At 37.7% G+C, this 21846-nt stretch overlaps 1 protein-coding gene across 1 annotated transcript in view; it reads right to left on the reverse strand.

Moving 5' to 3' along the window:
* The window catches only part of LOC137071273 (globoside alpha-1,3-N-acetylgalactosaminyltransferase 1-like), a 30351-nt gene extending 10260 nt beyond the window's left edge, over positions 1-20091 (reverse strand). Inside the window, exon 1 of the mRNA XM_067439122.1 lies at positions 19987-20091. Coding sequence (XP_067295223.1) covers positions 19987-20048 — 62 coding nt within the window. The 5' untranslated portion in view covers positions 20049-20091. The remainder of the gene's footprint in view (positions 1-19986) is intronic.
* Between the last annotated feature and the right edge of the window lie 1755 nt (positions 20092-21846).

Here is a 21846-nt window from a genome sequence, read left to right on the forward strand (position 1 = left end):
CACATTTCCCCCCTAGCAGCAGTCACATAGAACTTTAAAATTGGTTGTGAAGCAAACGTTACCCCCGGCTTATTCACCATGGTCAAATTAATGATATTAATGAATGCAATGCATGTATGAATATATTCACACAAAACAAAATGACCCTGAATACGTCTAAAATAAAACACAGTAGATGTTATAGCTAATCAACATAAATATTGATTTATTAATTATAAAATAATTTCTAAAATAATTAACAATCACCATTTTACAGAAATGGTGTTTACAGAATAAAGTTAAAGCGTTAAAATATAGGTAATTCTATGTCCGCACTCATAGTTTTTATTAGAATACCGCATGCAGTCTAATCGCAGAAGTTAAAATATTTCATCCGAAGATTAAATCGGATCAGAATTTTCTGCATACGCATATGGTTGATATGCGTATGCAGAACTCTGCAGCTCCCGTACTACTCTCCATTGGAAATTAATGACTTCAGGTCCATCGTCTGTCATGTGCAGTGGAAATGCGGCTTAAAGGGGTAGGATTGAATGCAATTTCACTTTTTAAAATTTAGTTAGTGTGTAATGTTGCTGCAACACACAAGGGAAAATGGTGCAAGGACTCAAGTGCAGATAAATGAAGATTTATTTACAAAAATAAACATAAATAGAAAACCATCATAAACCATAAACCATAAACCAAAGACTCAAACATACCAAAAGGAATCATGGGGAAACGCAACCCATTCTCACTCCCAAGGCGTCAAAAACCGAAGCATGGTCAAGTGCCTTCCGCGTCACAATAAAGACGCAAAAGGTACCCCAAGGCGTCATGTTTTGATGCGCTGGGTGTTCCATTCATTTCAGTGAGAAACCTTTGGCGTCATACACAGACACACTGGGTATTGGGAATGTTATCGTCATGGTGAAATTGTATTAGTTTATGATTTTGCCATTATGACATGTTGGAGTGTGTTTTTCAATTTAATCAGCAAGCATAATTTTATTTACATTTATTTTATTTACGCTATTTAGACATGCTTAACATGTAACCCAACCCCATCCCATCCCTAAACCTACCCATTTGTGTGAACATGATATAAAACACAGGATATAACATACGTCTGCATACATGAGTTATTCAAAAAGTTAAATAATCCAAGTTTTCCGTGGTCAAACGATTGATTTGTATGAAGAAAATCCCCAAAAGCAATCAGCATCTCCATCCGCCGAAGAACACATCAAATTTCAAATATTGGCGCCCGTTACGTGAGATTTCATAGTGAAATTGCATTGGCTCTCGTATGTCTTGTGACCAATTGCGTCATTACTTCAGCATTGATTGTAAAATGTCATTGGCTCTCGTGTGTCTTGTGACCGATTGCGTCATGCTCAGGAGTCTTTTGAATTATTTGAATGAGTTATGAATGAGTTAGTTTACAGGGCAGCGGGATCATCATTTCAGCGATTAAAACATCAAGATCAACTCTGTTCTTCACATGAAGACATCGTATGACTTCAGAAGACTTGGAATGCAACATGAGTTAATACTGTTTTGGTCAGATTTTGCAATAAATACTTGTGTCTGTATATTTATTTGCCTGTTATGTGTTTTATATTGTTAAGATGTGGGTAGGTTTAGGGTAGGAGTTGGGTTAGTTGCTCCAAAATATAAAAGTAGCCTTTAAATATTAATAAAATCATGTCTGCTTTTATAAACGCAAATAATGAAATGCATCTGTGTATGACGCCAAAGGTTTATCATTGTAATGAATGGAGCACCCAGCACGTCGAAAAATGACACCCAGGGGCACCTTTAGCGTCTTAATTGTGACGCGGAAGGCACTTGACTATGCTTCGGATTTTGACGCCTTGAGAGTGAGAACAGGTTGGGAAACGGGAGACGTAGACATAACAACGATCCTACAAAGACTGACAAACACAGGAGCTTATAAAGGGAAAAAAATCAAGCAGGGAATCAGGGAACACAGGTGGGGCAAATTAAACCAATAATGCGATAACAAGGGGGAGGGATCAAGACAATGACAGGAACACAATGGCCATACTGACAAAACCCACATGTGCACACAAGACACGACAGGCATGTGACAGTTGCTGCTTGAGCATAAACAGTATCTGCAAAGCTAAAGCACTGAAAGATCAATGCAAAAAGAGATATTGTCTTTTAAAGTTATGGCAGTTTATTGGCTACAAAAACGGCAGGACTACAACAAGCTGCTTCCCGGGTTGGTGACATCGTAAACCCTTGCTATTAACATAAACACTGCAGCAGATGTGACTTCTGCCCGTAATGGTAAGGGGGGTGGTGTTTCCGGACAACCTGTGCTTGGCACTTCAGCCAATAAAAATACATGAAACTACATTTGGCCATCTAACCAATCTATGACATTGCGTTTTCCGGAGGGATGGGCTTCACAGAAGCAGGAAGCAAACGAGCCATTCGAAGGACAGTGGAGACAGCGGTGTGGAATAAAGGTCAAATATAAGAAAAATACAGCGTTTAAAAAAGAAGACGTATTAAGAAATGTTATACTGTGCCCCATAAACACAACCAAGCCTAGAAAAACACCACGAAACCACCCTTAATCTGCAGTAATCAGGTTATTTTGAAGAACATGGGTAAACCAAAAAGTTGCACTAACAGTTTCCACACTATACCACAACCAACACTTCCTCTATAGTCTTTCCTGTACCTTTTTAAGTGTGATAAACATCATGTTGAAACATTTGTTCCAGACTTGCTTATTTAAGCAGAAAAGATCAAGAAGTGTAGTTATATGAATGCCATGCAATTTTGTCATATAATGTTAATAAAAAGCAGGCTTTTTGCAGATGATATTAAATTTATTATTTAATATCTATTTGTAAAATGAATGAAGCCTTTCTGACTCAAAACAGAGATACAGGTGGTTTAGATTTAGCATAAATCATTGTTTGTACTAGTTGGCTACATTTTGTTTGTAGGAAAGAAGTTGAATAAACCCTATTTCTAAAAATGTTTTTCCTTTAAGTGTTTACTATTGGTTTGAATCTATTCATGTTGAAGTGTAGTGGTTTAGGTAACACTAAGGTTCAGTATTTTGTTATAATGAACAATGTATTTGGGTTTAAAAATATATTTGCTATTTTTAAGCCATTAACATTAGAAAATTAGATTTGTGTGTGGTTAATCTGAGTTTAATAATCTAGTTTTTTAATCTGAATTTTAAGCAGGTCAGGGAACATTACATGTTGAGGTTTAGGGCCTTATCTTGCACTGACGTTGCGCAAAGCCCAAGGCAAGTGTCTTTGCTAGACGCAGTCGCTATTTTCCGTCCAGCGACCACAGATATCAGCAATGAACATGATATACAGTAAATATCTGTGATTGGTCTGATCCATGTGTGCCTTGTAAGTATTTACCCTTCAGTGTGTGTATTACAATAAAAAAAAGTTAATTTCAACATGGAACTCTCAAGTTAGAATACGTCTATAACAATTAGTACACGTTATATGCTAACCCTGATTAACAATATTTAATGGAAACAAAATAAATGGTGATTTAACAGGAAAATAATGGTAACACTGCTGCCAGTTGTTTCCTGTTTTTTTCTGATTCACAGTAAATTCCTGTTGAAAAACATTACGGGGAGTGCACTGTAAAAAATACATTAACATGAATTAACTGTTTAAATAACAGAAAAATAATGGTAACCCTGCTGCCAGTAATTTCCTGTTATTTAACAGGGAAATAATTAACAGTGATAATAGACCAGTGACAGTACAACTGTCACATTATGTTGGAATTCTTGTTCATTATCTTGTCTCAAGTTAAAGGGTTAGTTCACCAAAAAATGAAATTGATGTCATTAATGACTCATCCTAATGTCGCTCCACACCCATAAGACCTCTGTTCATCTTCGGAACACAGTTTAAGATATTTTATATTTTTTTGTTGTACAAGTTTCTTTGAAAATGAATTTTACTATGCAAATGAGCTATACACTAATCGAATATGCCCAAAATACACCCAAATAGGCTTTTTTTCTTTTACTCCTACCACAATACAACTTTACACAATGCAAGTCGACATGAAAAGTAAAACATTTTGTATTAGAAGTTTCTTTGAAAATGAACTTGAATATGCAAATGAGCAATATACTAATCGAATATGCCCAAAATACTCTCTAAAGGGCTTATTTTTTCCTTTACTCCTATCAAAATCAAACCTCACACAGTGAAAGTATACATGAATGAAAACTAAAGTAACATTTTTGTTTTCCAAGTTTCTTGGGAAAATCTATTTTAAATATGTAAATGAGCTCAACACTATGCCTAATTGACTTATGGCCAAGAAGCCCTAAAGGTACAAGTAGAAAAAACAGGGGCCAAATATCTAACACATTCATGTGCATTTAGTAAGTTAACCTATGCATAAACACGATAAATTTGAAGTCACTTGCCATAAAAGACTTAAATTGACCTTAGGAATTGATTGCCCAATCTTGCCTCCAGTTTCTTTCTAAGTTTTATTTTATTTTATTTTCAAACAAGCCATACCTAATGACAATCCCCCACAGATAACATCAGAAGAAGTCAGAATAGCCATTTTAGTCATTAGTAATGTGGTGAGATTAAATTTTGGGCTGGTAGATTTACAAAACATTGGGATTGTTGGTAAAATTATGAGATTACAGCGTATAAATAGTACGAGTGTGCAATGTCGTGGAATGTATACGCCAAAACTCATTTTGGCGTGCATATGATACGCTGTTTTTCGCGTGCATATGATACGCACTTTATGGCGTATATATGACACGCTCTTGGGTAGGTTTAGGGTGGTGGGGCGTATATATGACACGCGCTTGGGTAGGTTTAGGGTGGGGGGTTCGTATGTATAATACGCCATAAAGTGCGTATCATATGCACGCGAAAAACAGCATGCCATAGACACGCCAAAATGAGTTTTGGCGTATACATTCCACGACATTGCACACTCGTACTATTTATACGCATTTTTGTGAGAATACCCTGAAATGATTCACTCTCAGACAGAAGAGATGAAAAACCAGATAGACACACTATCCAGACATTCCAGCTCTTTAAAATAATTTTGCCAGACACCAAAACTGCGTCTCTTTTTGTAGTTAGCAAGTATTTCAGACCAGGCAGGCCACACGCAGACTTTAAATTCTATTGGGCCTAATTTCATTTCTAGACAACACTTTGATACCTTTTTCAGGGAGAATTGTAAAGTATAGGAGAAGTGTAAAATTTGTAATGAGTCATTCATTGATGAAAACACATCGGTTGTTCTACGAGCAAAAGGCAGCAATGGTGTGAACCGTGCCAGTGCTCAATGTGGAACTAGCTTAGTGACAATTCCTGGAGAACGAGTACACATCGAATGCCGCCGCAGCTATTGTAAAGCAGAAAATATTGTACGTGATAATGTAATACCATCTTTGCAACAACCACAAATCAAACATAATCTCCACTTAGAACCAAGGTTATTTTCGTAAAATTAAATAATAAAATAAAATTTACAAATCTGAATAAATAAAAAACTAAAACGAAACGAAACTAACTACTCTTACTAAAAAACGAACTGAAATAAAATAATAATTAGCAAAAATAAATATTAGTTTTCGTTATTAATAAGCCCTCTTTAATGTGGTGGAAAATCTGACTGTTGTGGTTGAGGGAGTGTCTGTCTGTAGGCTATATTGCGCTACTGTGCCTGAAGTGATCTGAGGAGATTAACGCCTGTTTCACACAGTAGTGGCTAGTTTACTTTACTTTTTATAATACTTTCACCCAAACTGAATAATTAAAACAAGTTTAAATGGGTAAATCTTCTACAGATGATTTTTATACTTCGTTTTCTTTAATGACATACTCCAGTTATTGTTAAAACACACCACATGTGCTTCTTATGTGCATTTTGAGCGCTTTTGTGATATTATATTTATTTTGTCCATCAAAAGTGTGCTTTCGCTTTACACCGACTGCTGCAGACTGAGAGCCTTTACACGTGCTTCCTGTGTGCATTTTAGGCACTTTTTGTGTGAAATCACATTTATTTTGTCCTTTAAAAGTGTGCTTTCACTTTAATTGAGCGTTAGGAGCGTCAGCAGCGCAGCAAAAATAGGCTCGCAGTCGGAGGTGGCCAAGATGGCGTCCTGCTAAGTTAGCTTTTTTCTTGCTCGTCTGACAATTCTACTTTTAACAGCCAAACTACTTCATTTATAATCCTGTGACGTGTTTTAACTTCTATAAATACTTCACAGTGCCAATCGATTCTTTAAAGATGAAATCTGCTACAGACAAAAGAAAAGAAAAAGAGATCTTGCGTGCTACACATGTGTCTGATAATGTGAGCTGCCACAGTTATGCGTCTCCCGGTGAGATGATATTATCTGTTTCGCTTCCAGAGAGCCCAGGTAAGCCCCCCTTAAAAAAGGGCAAACCAGAAGACGACAACGTGATTGCCACTCTCTCTCAACTCATTAATAATCACTCGGATGCCCTGGAAAAAATGGTGGGGGACAACGCTCTTAAAATTGAAGGGCTTAAAAAAACAGTGGACTTTGTATGCGCTGAGTTGAATGAGATTAAGGGGAAGGTCGTTCACGTAGAAGCCAGACTAAATACTGAGGAAAAGAAGATGGAGCACTGAGAAAACAGAATAGCAGACTTAGAGAGATACTCTCGCCGATTGAACTTGCGTTTGCATGGAGTTCCTGAAAAAGAAAATGAAAACGTCAGAGCCGAATCCATCCGCATTTGTGTGGCCATTTTTCCGGAGGAGGGCAAGACTCTTCCTGACAAGATTGACACTGTCCAACGCATTGGGAAGAGACTTCTGAACACTCCAAGGCCGCGCACGATCATAATCCAGTTTTCCTCACGTGTTACGAGAGATGGTGTGTGGAGAGCGGCTAAGTCGTCAGAGTTCCTGTGTGCAAACGGTCTTCGATTTACGGAGGATCTCACTGCTTTTGATCGTGATAGAAGAATGCGGCTGTGGCCTGCTGTTGAAAAAGTCCGTAAGGAGGGGAAGAAAGCGCATTTCGTGGGCCACCGTGCTTTTATCGAAGGCTCCGAAATTAACCCTACGTAATTAAGCCGGTTTAAATTGCTCATTTCATTTCAATAGAGGCTTTTTGAGTCCTATTTTTTCGTTCGGAGGTCACTACCTATGGCTGTAAACTTATTTGACTTGGTCTTGTCGTCAGCTGCGCTGCTGTTCTCTACTTCAGTAAAAACTCTAGTATTTGCTGTTGATCAACGTTTAAAGTTCAACGTTTAAAGTTCCTTTTGTATGTCTATTTCTGTTATTTCACTAAATGCCAGGGGTCTAAGAGACATTACTAAACGAAAGGCACTGTTCCTGTATGCCAAATCGTTCAAATCTGATTTTTGTTTTTTTCAAGAGTCCCACTCCGTTGCCCGTGATGCTGTTATTTGGAGAAATCAAAGGAACAATGATATCTGGATGTCTCACGGCTCGGAGCGTTCAGCTGGAGTTCTGATTTTGAAAAATCTTTTTGCTGGAGACGTTTTGCATCACTTTAGCGATCCAAGTGGACACTTCCTGCTTTTGATCATCGATATAAATAATACTGTGGTAATTCTGATGTTCACGGCGCCCATGTTAATCAGTGAGTGCATTCACACCGGGAACAGGAGCAGCGCGTGAGCGTCAAGCAGGAGCGTCGCGTGAAGCTGGGGTTTCGGCTGCGAGCCTATTTTTGCTGCGCTGCTGCTCCTGACGCTCAATTAAAGTTGAAAGCACACTTTTAAAGGACAAAATAAATGTGATTTCACACAAAAAGTGCCTAAAATGCACACAGGAAGCATGTGTAGTGTTTTTGAACAATAACTGGAGTATGTCAGAGAAGAAAACAAAGAATAAAAAATATCTGTGGAAGATTTTAGCAATTTAAACTTGTTTTGATTATTCAGTTTGGGTGAAAGTATGGTTATGATTATAAAAAATAAAGTAAACTAGCCAGAAAATATAACAAACTTTCGTTTAGTTTAGTAGGCTATTTAATACTCAGACAGGTAAAGGCTCTCGGTCTGCAGCTGCAGTCACAGCGAAAGCACACTTTTGATGGACAAAATAAATATAATATCACAAAAGCGCTCAAAATGCACACAAGAAGCACATGTGGTGTGTTTTAACAATAACTGGAGTATGTAATTAAAGAAAACGAAGAATAAAAATAATCTGTAGAAGATTTACCCATTTAAACTTGTTTTAGTTTAAATTCAGTTTGGGTGAAAGTAGGCTATTATAAAAAGTAAAGTAAACTAGCCAGAAAATATAATAATTTATTTTAGTTTAGTATTTAATACTCAGACAGCTATAGGCTCTATCTAGAAAATGGTGCAAATTCAAACGACCCATCTGACCTGAGTAAGTACCAATCTCTGCTCATTTCCTTCTCACAGGACGTCCATACAGCTAAATCCGCATATTTACACAACAAAATCAACAGCACCTCAGACTCATGCACACTTTTCAGAACTTTCACCTCTCTCCTCTGTCCCCCTCCACCACCTCCCACCACCTCTCTTTCTGCAGACGATCTTGCCAATTTTTTCACACAAAAAACCACACTCATCAGCAGTCAGTTCACACCTCCACACACACACACACTTTTGAATCAGCCACATCCACAGCCAAACATCTTCTCTCCTCCTTCTCTACACTCACTAAGGACGAAGTATCTAAGCTTCTCCTCTCCAGCCATCCCACTACCTGCCCTCTAGATCCCATCCCCTCACATCTACAAGCCATCTCCCCTACACTCTTACCAGCACTCACACACATCATCAACACATCTCTCTCCACCGGCATCTTCCCCACCACTTTCAAGCAGGCTCGGGTAACCCCACTGCTTAAAAAACCCACATTAGACACATCACTTGTAGAGAACTACAGACCTGTTTCTCTCCTACCATTCATTGCGAAAACACTTGAAAGAGTTGTTTTCAACCAGGTCTCATCTTTCCTCTCACAGTCTAATCAACTGGACGTAAACCAGTCAGGCTTCAAAAAGGGCCACTCAACTGAGGGCCAGGCCACTCAGCCCTGCGGCTGGCTAAAGCTGCATCCAAATCATCAGTCCTCATCCTCCTTGATCAATCTGCTGCCTTTGACACTGTGAATCATCAGATTCTTCTGTCCACCCTCTCATCACTGGGCATCACAGGGACTTCTCTCCACTGGTTTGAGTCCTATCTCACAGGTAGGTCTTTTAAGGTTGCCTGGAGAGGAGAGGTATCCAAAACACATCAACTGACCACGGGGGTTCCTTAGGGCTCAGTGCTTGGACCTCTCCTCTTCTCCATTTACACTACATCACTGGGACCCATCAGTCAGGCACATGGTCTCTCATATCATTGCTATGCTGATGACACACAGCTCTACCTCTCATTTCAACCAGATGATCCCACAGTAGCTGCACGAATCTCAAGCTGTCTGGTGGACATCTCGGCATGGATGAAAAAACATCACCTGCAGCTCAATCTAGCAAAGACTGAGCTGCTTGTTTTCCCTGCTAACCCCACCATACAACACGATTTTACCATCCAGCTAGGTTCATCTTTGATTACTCCTTCAGGGTCGGTCAGAAATCTTGGAGTAATCTTTGATGACCAGCTGTCCTTCAAAGACCACATCGCGAAGACGGCTCGGTCATGCAGGTTTGCATTGCACAACATCAGGAAAATCAGACCGTTCCTTACGGAGCATGCAACACAGCTTCTTGTCCAAGCCCTGGTCATTTCTAGACTTGACTATTGCAATGCGCTTCTGGCTGGACTTCCATCTTGTGCAATCAAACCGCTGCAAATGATCCAGAACGCTGCGGCACGTCTTGTATTCAATGAGCCCAAAATGGCTTATGACACACCTCTATTCATCTCTCTGCATTGGCTACCACTCTCAGATAAGCTGCTCTTGTTAGAATTTTCTCTGGGCTCACTCAAAGAATATGCCTGCACTTAAAACGTGTCCAATGCAATCGCGAATCTCTCCTCTTCGCTTAAACTAAGCCAGAGCTGCCAAACTCTCACGCATTGGCCGTGAGACACACGCATTTGATTGGTTTCACACGCTCACACGCCACACCCCTGATTTCTCACGCTGAAGTGTCAACCCTGTCGGTCAAATGCCTGAAAGATAAGTTTATCTATAGATCTAGGCCTACCTGATGAGCCACTCGTAATCGATTAGTTATGCTTTCGGTGAGGGGGTTCAAGATAAATGTGCAAATAAATAAGTGTAGTGCGACCAAAAGCTACAAATTGTTTTGAGTTCTGACGAGAACGAGCAATGAGCGAAGCACGAAAGCGTCGCTAGCTAACTATGGTCGCAAGTTCCATCATTAACGTTAACCGAGTCGGTGTTTCCCGAAACATTGTTCCAACAAACGTTTGCAAACTGCATCTCAAAGTTGGTTGGAATGACAGCTCTCGACCTCGGATTAGAAGCAGAGTTTCTTGGTTTCATGACATGTGGACTTAAATGTCCATTTTTTAACGAAACAATTCGTAACGAAAATAAATAGTCAAGCAATCCGCACGCGAGCAGCTCATGACTGGAGTCTCAGAGCGGTTCTGTTTGCGCTTCATCACTGCATGTGCTGTGAGTAACCTGCATCTTTAGCCTAATCCTGACTCCTGTCCTGAGTATCTCATTTAAGTTGCATGCATTTTTGTTCTTGCACTGATGTTAAATTTGTAGCCATTTTGCACTTTGACAGCCAGTTTGAGATATAGGCTATATTTCAGAATTTTGTGCAATAATTCTGACTGTTTTTCCCATTGAAATGACTGGGAAAAAGTGTCCCAATAAACCCAAATTCACCCAATACTCTTTGAAATCATAATTACATTGCATTATGTTGCTTGGACCCCCAAATATTACAACATTCTTCATTAACAGTTATTCAGTTATTTGTAACAATCTCATTGTAAAAAAAGAAGAAGAAAGTAGTTTCAATAGCTACTTTTTTGATAGTAGTGTAGCTACATTTTCATAAGGGTAGCTTGAATGTAACTTAACTACTTAAAGAGTAGTTTACTACTTAAAAAACTACTCTTTTTTTTAGATCAGCCACAGCAAAAAAAAAAGAGCCACACAACAGACAGGACAGATTTTTTCCTTTTTCTTCCTTGTAAAAGTATGCTGTAGGTTGATGATGTATAATCAATTTGTTCTATTTAGAGAAAATCATGCCTCTAGTCAGGGAGTGTAACTTCAGTGCAACCCTACCCACGTCGCAAACGGGCCACTGGCGACAAAGTGACTCCACATGATATTGTGACACTCACATTTCAAATGAAATGCACTGGTTTCACATTCGAAAATCACACGGCATTCGCACTCAACCGCCACGCTTAGGATACTGACCACCTTTTCATCAGAGCATGTGAGCGAAGCAGACTGGTGTGATGCTGAGCTAGATATTCCGTTGTATGCCAGTGCGCTCCACTCACACTTCCCTCTAAAATGTGAATTGTTTGATTTAAAAGTAGTAATTTCAAGCTTTCTTTAGACGTATGTTTCATGTTTATGTCATGTGATAAAATACTTATACCAGTGAGTTTCAGATTCTCTCGCAGACAGAAAGTGCACCGTTTTTATTGATTTTACAAAAGCACAAAGTTTTGTTGTTATTGTAAGTTTATTATAAATTATGTCTCACATTTATCTGTATGACCAAAAATGATATCCGCTATCATGACTAGTGAGGGGAAAAAAAACATCAGAACTTGTCATTGATTTCCTGTTACATTCGTTTTTACTTTTACAATATGAATCTTGTTCATGTTCAAACCTGTTGATACCACAACACACACATATCCATGAAGTCTGTGTACAGTTTCTCTCCCTCGATGTCTCAAGTAGTTAGAGTCAAGATCCAGTCAGAGAGCCAGACAGAAAAAGTGCTGTATTTGTAGCAACAACTTTTCAAATGCTGAGCTGTACAAATACAACCGAATCCCATTTTTACAATATGCCTATGTAGCCAAAACGCCTAGCTACATAAATACAACAGAACTGAACTCAATGGCTAGTGGAGATGCTGACGTAGCTGAAATGCTTTCTTGTTTGACTGTAGTTTGTGGATGTTCTTCAGAGTGTTCTCTGCGGTCTATAAGCCGAGATTCAGTCCCAGGCTTGAATTTGTGAGACTCTGGAAGGCTACGTTTATAGTCTCCAGATCAAGACTTCAAATCTTGCATTAAGGAATGCTGTTTCTGGCTGAACTATTCCTCAAACGTGTCAGAACATGAGGATCTGTTCTCCTTGTAATGGAAATACCTAATCGCACCTTTCAGTCTTCTGAAAGTCTCAGTGAATAACTCATGCTCGCCTATATGTGAATATGTGCTGTGCAATTATTATTAAAAAAAAACAACAATAAAAAAACAAGTCTGATCTGATCATATCAATATGGATACGTTTGCACCAGCTCTGCAATTTAGCACTCCAGACAAGTTACATTTATTACACTTTATAAAATATAGCATAGCCTATTGCTTTAAAGGCACACATATAATAACTATCTATAGGCCTAATTAAAACATGTATTCAAAAAATGTATTAAAAACGGACAGACTTCAGCTTTACTGGAAGGCCCCGGAAACAGGCAAGACGTTTTGTGACGCACGTCAATCGCGCCGGCGAGTTCTGATGTTTTTTTTCCCTCACTAGTCATGATAGCGGATATCATTTTTGGTCATACAGATAAATGTGAGACATAATTTATAATAAACTTACAATAACAACAAAACTTTGTGCTTTTGTAAAATCAATAAAAACGGTGCACTTTCTGTCTGCGAGAGAATCTGAAACTCACTGAATACTTATCACATGACATAAACATGAAAAATACGTCAAAAGAAAGCTTGAAATTACTACTTTTAAATCAAACAATTCACATTTTAGAGGGAAGTGTGAGTGGAGCGCACTGGCATACAACGGAATATCTAGCGCAGCGTCACAACAGTCTGCTTCGCTCACATGCTCTGATGAAAAGGTGGTCAGTATCCTAAGCGTGGCGGTTGAGTGTGAATGCCGTGTGATTTTCGAATGTGAAACCAGTGCATTTCATTTGAAATGTGAGTGTCACAATATCATGTGGAGTCACTTTGTCGCCAGTGGCCCATTTGCGACGTGGGTAGGGTTGCACTGAAGTTACACTCCCTGACTAGAGGCATGATTTTCTCTAAATAGAACAAATTGATTATACATCATCAACCTACAGCATACTTTTACAAGGAAGAAAAAGGAAAAAATCTGTCCTGTCTGTTGTGCGGCTCTTTTTTTTGCTGTGGCTGATCTAAAAAAAAAAAAGTAGTTTTTTAAGTAGTAAACTACTTTTTGAGTAGTTATATTACATTCAAGCTACTCTAAGACTGAAAAAACTAGTATATGCCGAAATGTCTGAATGAGGAACAAGGACTCTGAGAAAATAAAGGAAATTAACATCTGAACTGTCCCTCACACACCACTGGAGACGCAAGTCTCACCTCACTATCAGCTAATCTACATCTTTCCCTGTTGACTCCCTCTCCCCCAATTCCTTCCCTATCTCATGCTGAGATCACTGAAAATACACCCAGAATCTCTAAATTACAATGTCAATCCACACGATACAGTATTATATGTGTTTGATATCGTTTGAAATGTCTCAGTGCGACTGGTACAAAGATCTCATCCACACAAGAGTTTAGAGATATCTTGTCTTAGTTTGGTGGGTGTGGCTTTCAGCCATTTGGCCTTTACATCAATACAAGTCTTGATCAATGCAAATTCCATTGTGAACTAGTGTTTACACTTCAAAGAGTTTGTGCATTTGTTTCTGGGTATTTAAGGAAATGTTCCAAAGAGCTCAGGGCTTGACACTTTAAACCGGTCAGCCCGTAATGTTGGATGTCTCAAGATAGCCAGCATTATGTAGTTTTCAGAAGTCAGGTATATATTTCATTCTTTACTTCAGAGTATTTGATGTTATATGGATTACCTTTGAATTGACTATGTTATTGGCTTTATACATTTACCTGACTGTAAATAAATTGTTACACTTTGATTGATTCTGACTTGCTCTGGAATTATTCAGGTTGGGTATAATTTCAACAAAGGGTTAAACAGAATAATTAAATGTGTAGTTAAACTATTAAAAATGAATGACCAAATAACCAATTGGCATTCAAACATAAATTCCAAATTGTGATTAATTGGAGTCAGATTAACGAGGAATTGGAATAAAATCCCCTTTTCCCCGCTGAAAAGACCGAACGCGCAGCGACCTTCACCCGCCGATCGTTAGCCTCCATTGGGACGATTTGGGCGGCCTTACAAAAATCCAAAATAATCAAAGATATTTGATATTTTTCTTTGAACAAAAACATTTGTTTTACTGTGTTTCACCCCCCTCTCTCTTATCAGTGGGGCTGTTTGGGATTCCTAAAGACAAAGAGATGTTGAAGGCCTGTAGGCCAAATGGTGCCACACCTGTAGTACAGTGGGGGAAGTTTGGTCTGATTGGTCAGTTTGAATGTCTCAGGGTTTCAGTCACATGGTCACGGGATGGATAAAAGAAGATTGCAACTGTTGCTCGGGGTTCTTTTTCCTCTGACGCTGTCTTTTTCTCTGGCTGTCTCTTCTAGGGCCTTCTTTGGCTCTTCTCTTTGCTCTCTCTTTTTCTCTCTCAAATATATTTGAAAATATCATGCAATATATTCACATATATGGGATTTAATATTTATATTTTCCAATATATTGCAATATATTGAAAGCGGCAATCATTTGTATATTTTGCAATATACTGCATGAATATGTAATATATTTTTATAATACCATCAATATATTATTCCATATATTAAAATATATTTCAAGAAAATATATTGGTAAAAAGCTTGGAAAAGCTGACATATATTGGTAAATATATTTTCCTTTCGTAAGGATAATGAAAACAAACCAACAATTACCTTCTGGCGACAATATGTATCTTGTGTCTATTCTTTTGGCATTCACACGGGCACTGAAATGTGGTGACTGGAAGCTTTACATGTCAACCTTCAAGAGCATGATGCCCTGGTTTGCCGCATATGATCACACAAAATGGGGTGCTGTATTCATAGCAGACATGGTACATCTGGCACAGACGGCACCACGGGTCTACCAGGGATTCCTGAATGGTGATTTTGTAGTCAAAGAGGCCAAACACAGCTTCAACCAGGGGTGGTAAGGAATGAAGTAAAAATACTTTTTCGGGGATCTGTACTTTACTTGAGTATATTTTATTTGCATCTACTTTTACTCTTACTCCACTACAATATTAAAGGCAAAGTTTACTTTTTACTCCTATACATTTCCCAATGCCCACTCCAAATATTTATTACACTTGCTTTCCAAACCGGTCTGGTCGGTCATGGATTATCCAGTCGGGTATAGACTTGGAAAAGCTGACAAGTCAGGTCAGGTCAGTGTTCTCCAGGTAGCTCAGTGTTTCCCAAACTTTATTTCGTGGCACACTATTTACTATGAAAACATTGGTAACAGTTTATAATATAGTAGTACTAATATGCATTAATTCATGCCTAACTAAAGCACAGATAATCATGAGTTAATGTAAGACTCATGAAGAACTAAACCATTTATTAATGATTACTGCATCAGCAACTAATGAACATTCAACATAGTTAATGGATTAAGTAATACAGTCCCTGACAAAAGTCTTGTCGCTTGTGTACAAATTGACCTAAAGTGCCGCTTAAATATATTTCTAATCAAGATTTTTTTTTACAAGAAATGGCTCATTTTAATCCCACCAGCTTTTGTGATAATGTTTCAGTGAAAAACTAAACTTTCAAAAAGTATTCTAATATTCACAGCTTGGTAAAGCCCATTGAGTCAATTTTTGCAAAGACATAAGTGTTGTCACCTTGTCATATGAGCTTCACCTGTGACTAATAATGGATCAATTAGGTCTCAAGTGTGTATAAAAAGAACCCCAGTACACTAGACCTTCACATCAATTGCAACTAGACCTCTGCAAACATGCCTAAGATTCACCCTGAGACTAAAGTTTTGATTATCAAGAGGCTGAAGACCAGATCCACTGCTGATGTGGCAGACACCTTCAATGTGTCTCAGCGTCAAGTACAGAGGATCAAAAAAGATTTGAAGAGACTGGAGACGTTTTTGACAAGCCCAGGTCAGGCAGACCCCGCAAGAGAGGACCGTTTGTTGGCTCGAAAATCCAAGGCCAGCCCATTTTCCACTGCAGCAGAGCTCCACGAGACCTGGTCACCTGAAGTCCCTGTGTCAACCAGAACAGTTTGTCGGAATCTGTCTCGAAATGGTCTCCATGGTCGAATCAGTGCCCAGAAGCTACCAAGAAATCTTAGCTACCTCTTATATTCCCAACCATAAAAGAGGCCAATTTCTGCAGCAGGACGGTGCTCCATCGCATACTTCCATCTCCACATCAAAGTTCCTCAATGCGAAGAAGATCAAGATGCTCCAGGATTGGCCAGCCCAGTCACCAGACATGAACATCATTGAGCATATGTGGGGTAGGATGAAAGAGGATGCATGGAAGACGAAACCAAAGAATATTGATGAACTCTGGGAAGCTCGTGGAAGTCATACAAGCTCATGGAAGTCATACAAGATATTAAATTTGGATCTCACAGCACCACAACTTAATTTGCTGACATATTTTTGTATTTGCAGTAAATTTGTTCAATTTCTGTATAGGCGACAAAACTTTTGTCTTGCCAAAATTTGACCTTTCTGTCTTGATTAAATGATAAATATTTTTTCTGTGAAAATTATTTATTTCAGTGCATTAAACATCATTTGGGAGGGTTTTAGCTTTTCATATGAGCTATTTCTAACACCAATGAATTAATTAAAAGTCAGGTTAATATCAGGTATTTCTAGAAAATAGATAAGCGACAAGACTTTTTGTCAGGGACTGTATATGAATTGCTATTAATTAAATATGACATCATTAAATTCCATAATAATATATTACATTAAATAATAATGTAAATTAATGTATTCAAAGCCATGCATTCTGACTCACAGTTGTCTGTTTAAATAATCATTAATCATGTCAATTTGCCAAGGTATTACTATGTTATGACTTTACTTGTTGAGGCACATGACTATTAACTAATTGTTAAGTAATACGTCATTGTGGTTATGGCTTTTGAATTAATTTTGAATAAGTTAATAGTATCTTGCTCATCATCCGTTTAATGCAGCTAATGTTATGTCTATTTCAAGTTTAAGCCCTATACTGCGTTATCTGCTTCCTTGTCTCTTATGAATTGCAAATCTAAAAAAATTCTTAATTGCAGTATCTAATCTTATAATTTGTTCAATTAAAGCATTACATATCACTCCCAAAATAATTTATCTTTTAACTTTCGGTACTTGAGTACGTTTTAAATCGGATACTTTTGTACTTGATTTTCTTCTTTTACTGGAGTCATTTTTTTTATTTAGGTATATATACTTTTACTCGAGTATAACTTTTGAGTACTTTACCACCCTTGGCTTCAACGAGGTGCCATTTGATCTTTGCCTTGAGCACATCAACAAAACCAGAAAGGTTGCTGGAGGATTGGTAGGCATCACTCGAAATGAGACAGCTAGAAACACTTGGTCTATCACCTACAATGAGCGTAAATCTTTATCACAGGACACTAGATCCCTCTTTGGACTGACACATGATGGAGAAGATGATTTGATTGGACAACTTTGGAATACATCACATCCGGTCGGCGTGTCGCATACGGTGTAGTCGCTCAAGTTCAAATATTTGAACGCATCTGAAGCTCAAATCGGATCCGTAAATTCCGCATTCGCATATGGTCGGCACCCCACGCAATCCCTGTACGACTCTCCATTGGAAATGAATGACTTCCGGTCCGACGGCGGTCGTTTGTCGTGTGCTGTGGAAAGGCGGCTTTAGTTTAACCCTTGTGTGGTGATCATATTATTGTTACTCAGCCAGTGTTCGTGGGTCTGGTGGACCCACTGCATTTTTGGGTTTTTAATTCAACTCAATCTAAAATGTTATGTTAAAATACTCAACAGATGTTTACTTCATCCCAATTACAAGCAATGTAAACAGCATATATGGTTAATATTTTCTCTTTACCTTTGTTAGATCACATTTAAGAATTGCATCCTCGTGTGGGAACGGCAGGGGTAGAAACAAATCTCACTCTTGTAGCAACTCTCACACTTACACACAATCTCTCTCACACACACACGCACACACACACTCGTAACACACACACACACACAACCATAACACACACACACACATGCACGCAACCCCCCCCCCCCCACACACTTGGATATGTGGTGTATGGTTCCTCTCCATAGGCATACTGGTTTTTCTAATGTACAGACTGTATAATCTACCCCACTACACTAACCCTACCCATAAACCTACCCATCACAGAAAACTTTTGGCATTTTTGGAATTTCAAAAAACACCATTTATGTTTTATTATGAGGACACAGATATCGTCATAAACCATGTTTAGGTTGTAATACCCATGTCATTATACACATTTGTGTCCTTACTAGTCAGTTATCATAATATTTAACTAGATAAGTGAGGACACTGGTCCCCATTACAATTATAGCACCACACACACACACACACACACACACACACACACACACACACACACACACACACACACACACACACACACACACACACACACACACACACACACACACACACACACACACACACACACACACACACACACACAACAGTGTGTGTTGGCTGTATTCAGATGACTTTAGCTGTGGTCTTACACTGCTAGCCTACATTGTACTACTGAAGACATTAAAATAAGCTTTTAATTGTTTAACAATATTTCATCTTTGTTATGAATGAGTTTGTCTGGAATTTATAATTTTTACTTTTATATTTTACGTTGCATTTATTTGGTTCTTTAAGATAGGTTAATACTCAGAGGATCTATGTCAAAAATATCAAACATATTTTTTTAATATCAAAATATAATTTATTTCATTTTTAATCTCCAGATCGTTGTTTGTATAGGTCATAGTTTGACTCAAGCTTTTTTGCTCAAAGGTGAAGACCCAACTTTATGCATGTTTTGTAAGACCATCCTGGGTTTAAACAATAATGCTCGTTTATCAAGTTATTTCATGTTTAGTAAGAATAAACTCTAATCTGTGCAAACATTAAACTTTGCTGAAATTAAAAACCTTGATTTGGTCTCTACACTTCATTATGGTAACTCTGCTAAACTGTAATTACTAAAACTGAAACTAAATAAATAAAAACTAAATAGAAATGTATTTGCAAAATAAAAACTAAACTAAAACTAGCAAAACCATTTGTAAAACTAAACTGAAATTTGTAGCAAAATTGAAAACGATAATAAAATAAAAACTAATTTCAAAAAGCAAAACTATAATAACCTTGCCCAGTAAGTGCCTTATGGCTCTTTTATATCTTCCATTTGAATAAATATTTAGATATGATCAAACCCTAGATTTCTTTAAATGTAAAATTTTAAAACGTTAACTTATGCATCATATTAGGACTTAGTATCCTAATATTTTTTATGAATAATGATACTTACATAAGCACACACATTGAATATTAATGAATGCGAGCACATTTAATTTGACCCATGAAAAGTTTAAAATAGTGCTAAAATAGTGCTAAGACAAACTAATTTTCCTTATTATGTACAGTAAGCTATATAGTAATACATATGAATTGATACTAAATTAAGTTTAGTAATACCCCCCGCACACACACAAAAAAATCTCACTCCAACTTAAACATAAAAGTTGCCATTTATAATTGCATTTATATATAACAATGTCCCTAAAAGGTTAAGATCCAAACACTCAAGGCAACAGTAAGCCAGCTCGTATGAGAAAATTGTTAATACATACCCAGTTATTGAGAGGCCAGCCAACATGAGAAGAAAGATAATGGCTTTGTAAAGGAGTTTCATTATTCATGTATTAGGTTGTATGTACTTGGAGAAATGAAAGCTCTAGCGTTAGTTCTGTCAGTGTTACGTCAGGGGACATGTTGTTTTCCCTCCCCCTCTCTGACTGTGAAGATGTGTGTGCCAGACTTGTGCACAGTTCAGAGCCCGTATCAAACATCTTATAATTCAGAGCTGCCAACTTTTCAAAAAAACTTAGAGTGAGATTTGGTGGGGCCAACCAAAATGTTGCCGTACAAAGCAAAAATAAATAAACAAATAAATAATAATAGCTCTCTCTATATATGCATCAGAATTTGAATGGGGTACTATTGTTTGTTTCTTTTTTGCATCTATATGACGGTTTGTATATACATCCTATAGACACAAACAATTTTAAAGCACTATAGAGACAGTGGCGTAACATAGTAATGACGGGCCCAGTGAGGCCAGTGGGGGTATGACAAAAATGGTAGCACTTTATTTTAGGGTCCAATTCTATATTAGGATATTGGCTGTTTATTGTTACTTATAAATCAAATATTAAGGCCTTATTCTGTATAGGACCTACATCCCTTAATCATAATAAAGGTTTTATAATCACTGAGATTCCAAATGTGAGGTAGTTAGGGGGGTTCGGGGTCATGCACCCCCGAGAAAATTTTGATTTCTATGATCTACATATGTACATTTTAATATGTTCTGAAGACCAACATTTTTTGATAACTATAGCTTAAAAACCATGTCAGGGACAATTTTCGTCAGTGATGAAAGTAAATCTGGTTAACTGATATTTATGTTTTATGAATCATTTTCATAGAATTTATTGAAGGCTACTGGGAAAGGTAACTACATTTATTAAATTAATTCACAATATGAACACATTCATTAGGCTACTAATCTTATGCCCAATACAGGCAGAAAAAAACTGAGCTATTTAATTTACTGAAGGCTACAAATGGAATTGATTTAGACCATTTTAGTTGGCCGTCCATGATTTAGACCAACTAAAATCAGTAGCTTAGTTTGGTATAGTTCTTTTTGCGTGCATCTCTCTCCAACACACACGCTCATATTCTTGATCATACTTTGCTTTGGGGTTAAAAAAAAACTGGCTACCTTCAAAGCGTTAAACGGTTAATGAACATCCCAACGCCGTTTAGATGAATCGCCTATATGTGAATATGTGCTGTGCAATTATTATTTAAAAAAAACAACAATAAAAAAACAACAACAAATTCGACATTTTAAAGAGAAAGCGTCTGATCTGATCATATCAAATATGGGTACGTTTGCACCAGCTCTGCAATTTTGCACTCCAGACAAGTTACATTTATTACACTTTATAAAATATAGCATAGCCTATTGCTTTAAAGGCACACATATAATAACTATCTATAGGCCTAATTAAAACATGTATTCAAGAAATGTATTAAAAACGGACAGACTTAGCCTATCATTTCAGCTTTACTGGAAGGCCCCGGAAACAGGTGTAAGGCCGCCCAAATCGTCCCAATGGAGGCTAACGATCGGCGGGTGAAGTTCGCTGCGCGTTCGTCTTTTCAGCGGGGAAAAGGGGATTTTATTCCAATTCCTCGTTATCTGACTCCATTTAATGATAATTTAGAATTTGGGTTAGAATGCCAATTGGTTATTTGGTCATTCATTTTTAATAGTTTAAGTACACATTTAATTATTCCGTTTAACCCTTTGTTGAAATTATACCCAACCTGAATAATTCCAGAGCAAGTCAGAATCAATCAAAAGTAGGCTATAACAATTTATTTAACAGTCAGGTAAATGTATAAAGCCAATTACATAG

Source organism: Pseudorasbora parva, chromosome 3 (genome assembly GCF_024679245.1).
Source record: "Pseudorasbora parva isolate DD20220531a chromosome 3, ASM2467924v1, whole genome shotgun sequence".
In the NCBI taxonomy this organism is placed as follows: Eukaryota; Metazoa; Chordata; class Actinopteri; order Cypriniformes; family Gobionidae; genus Pseudorasbora; species Pseudorasbora parva.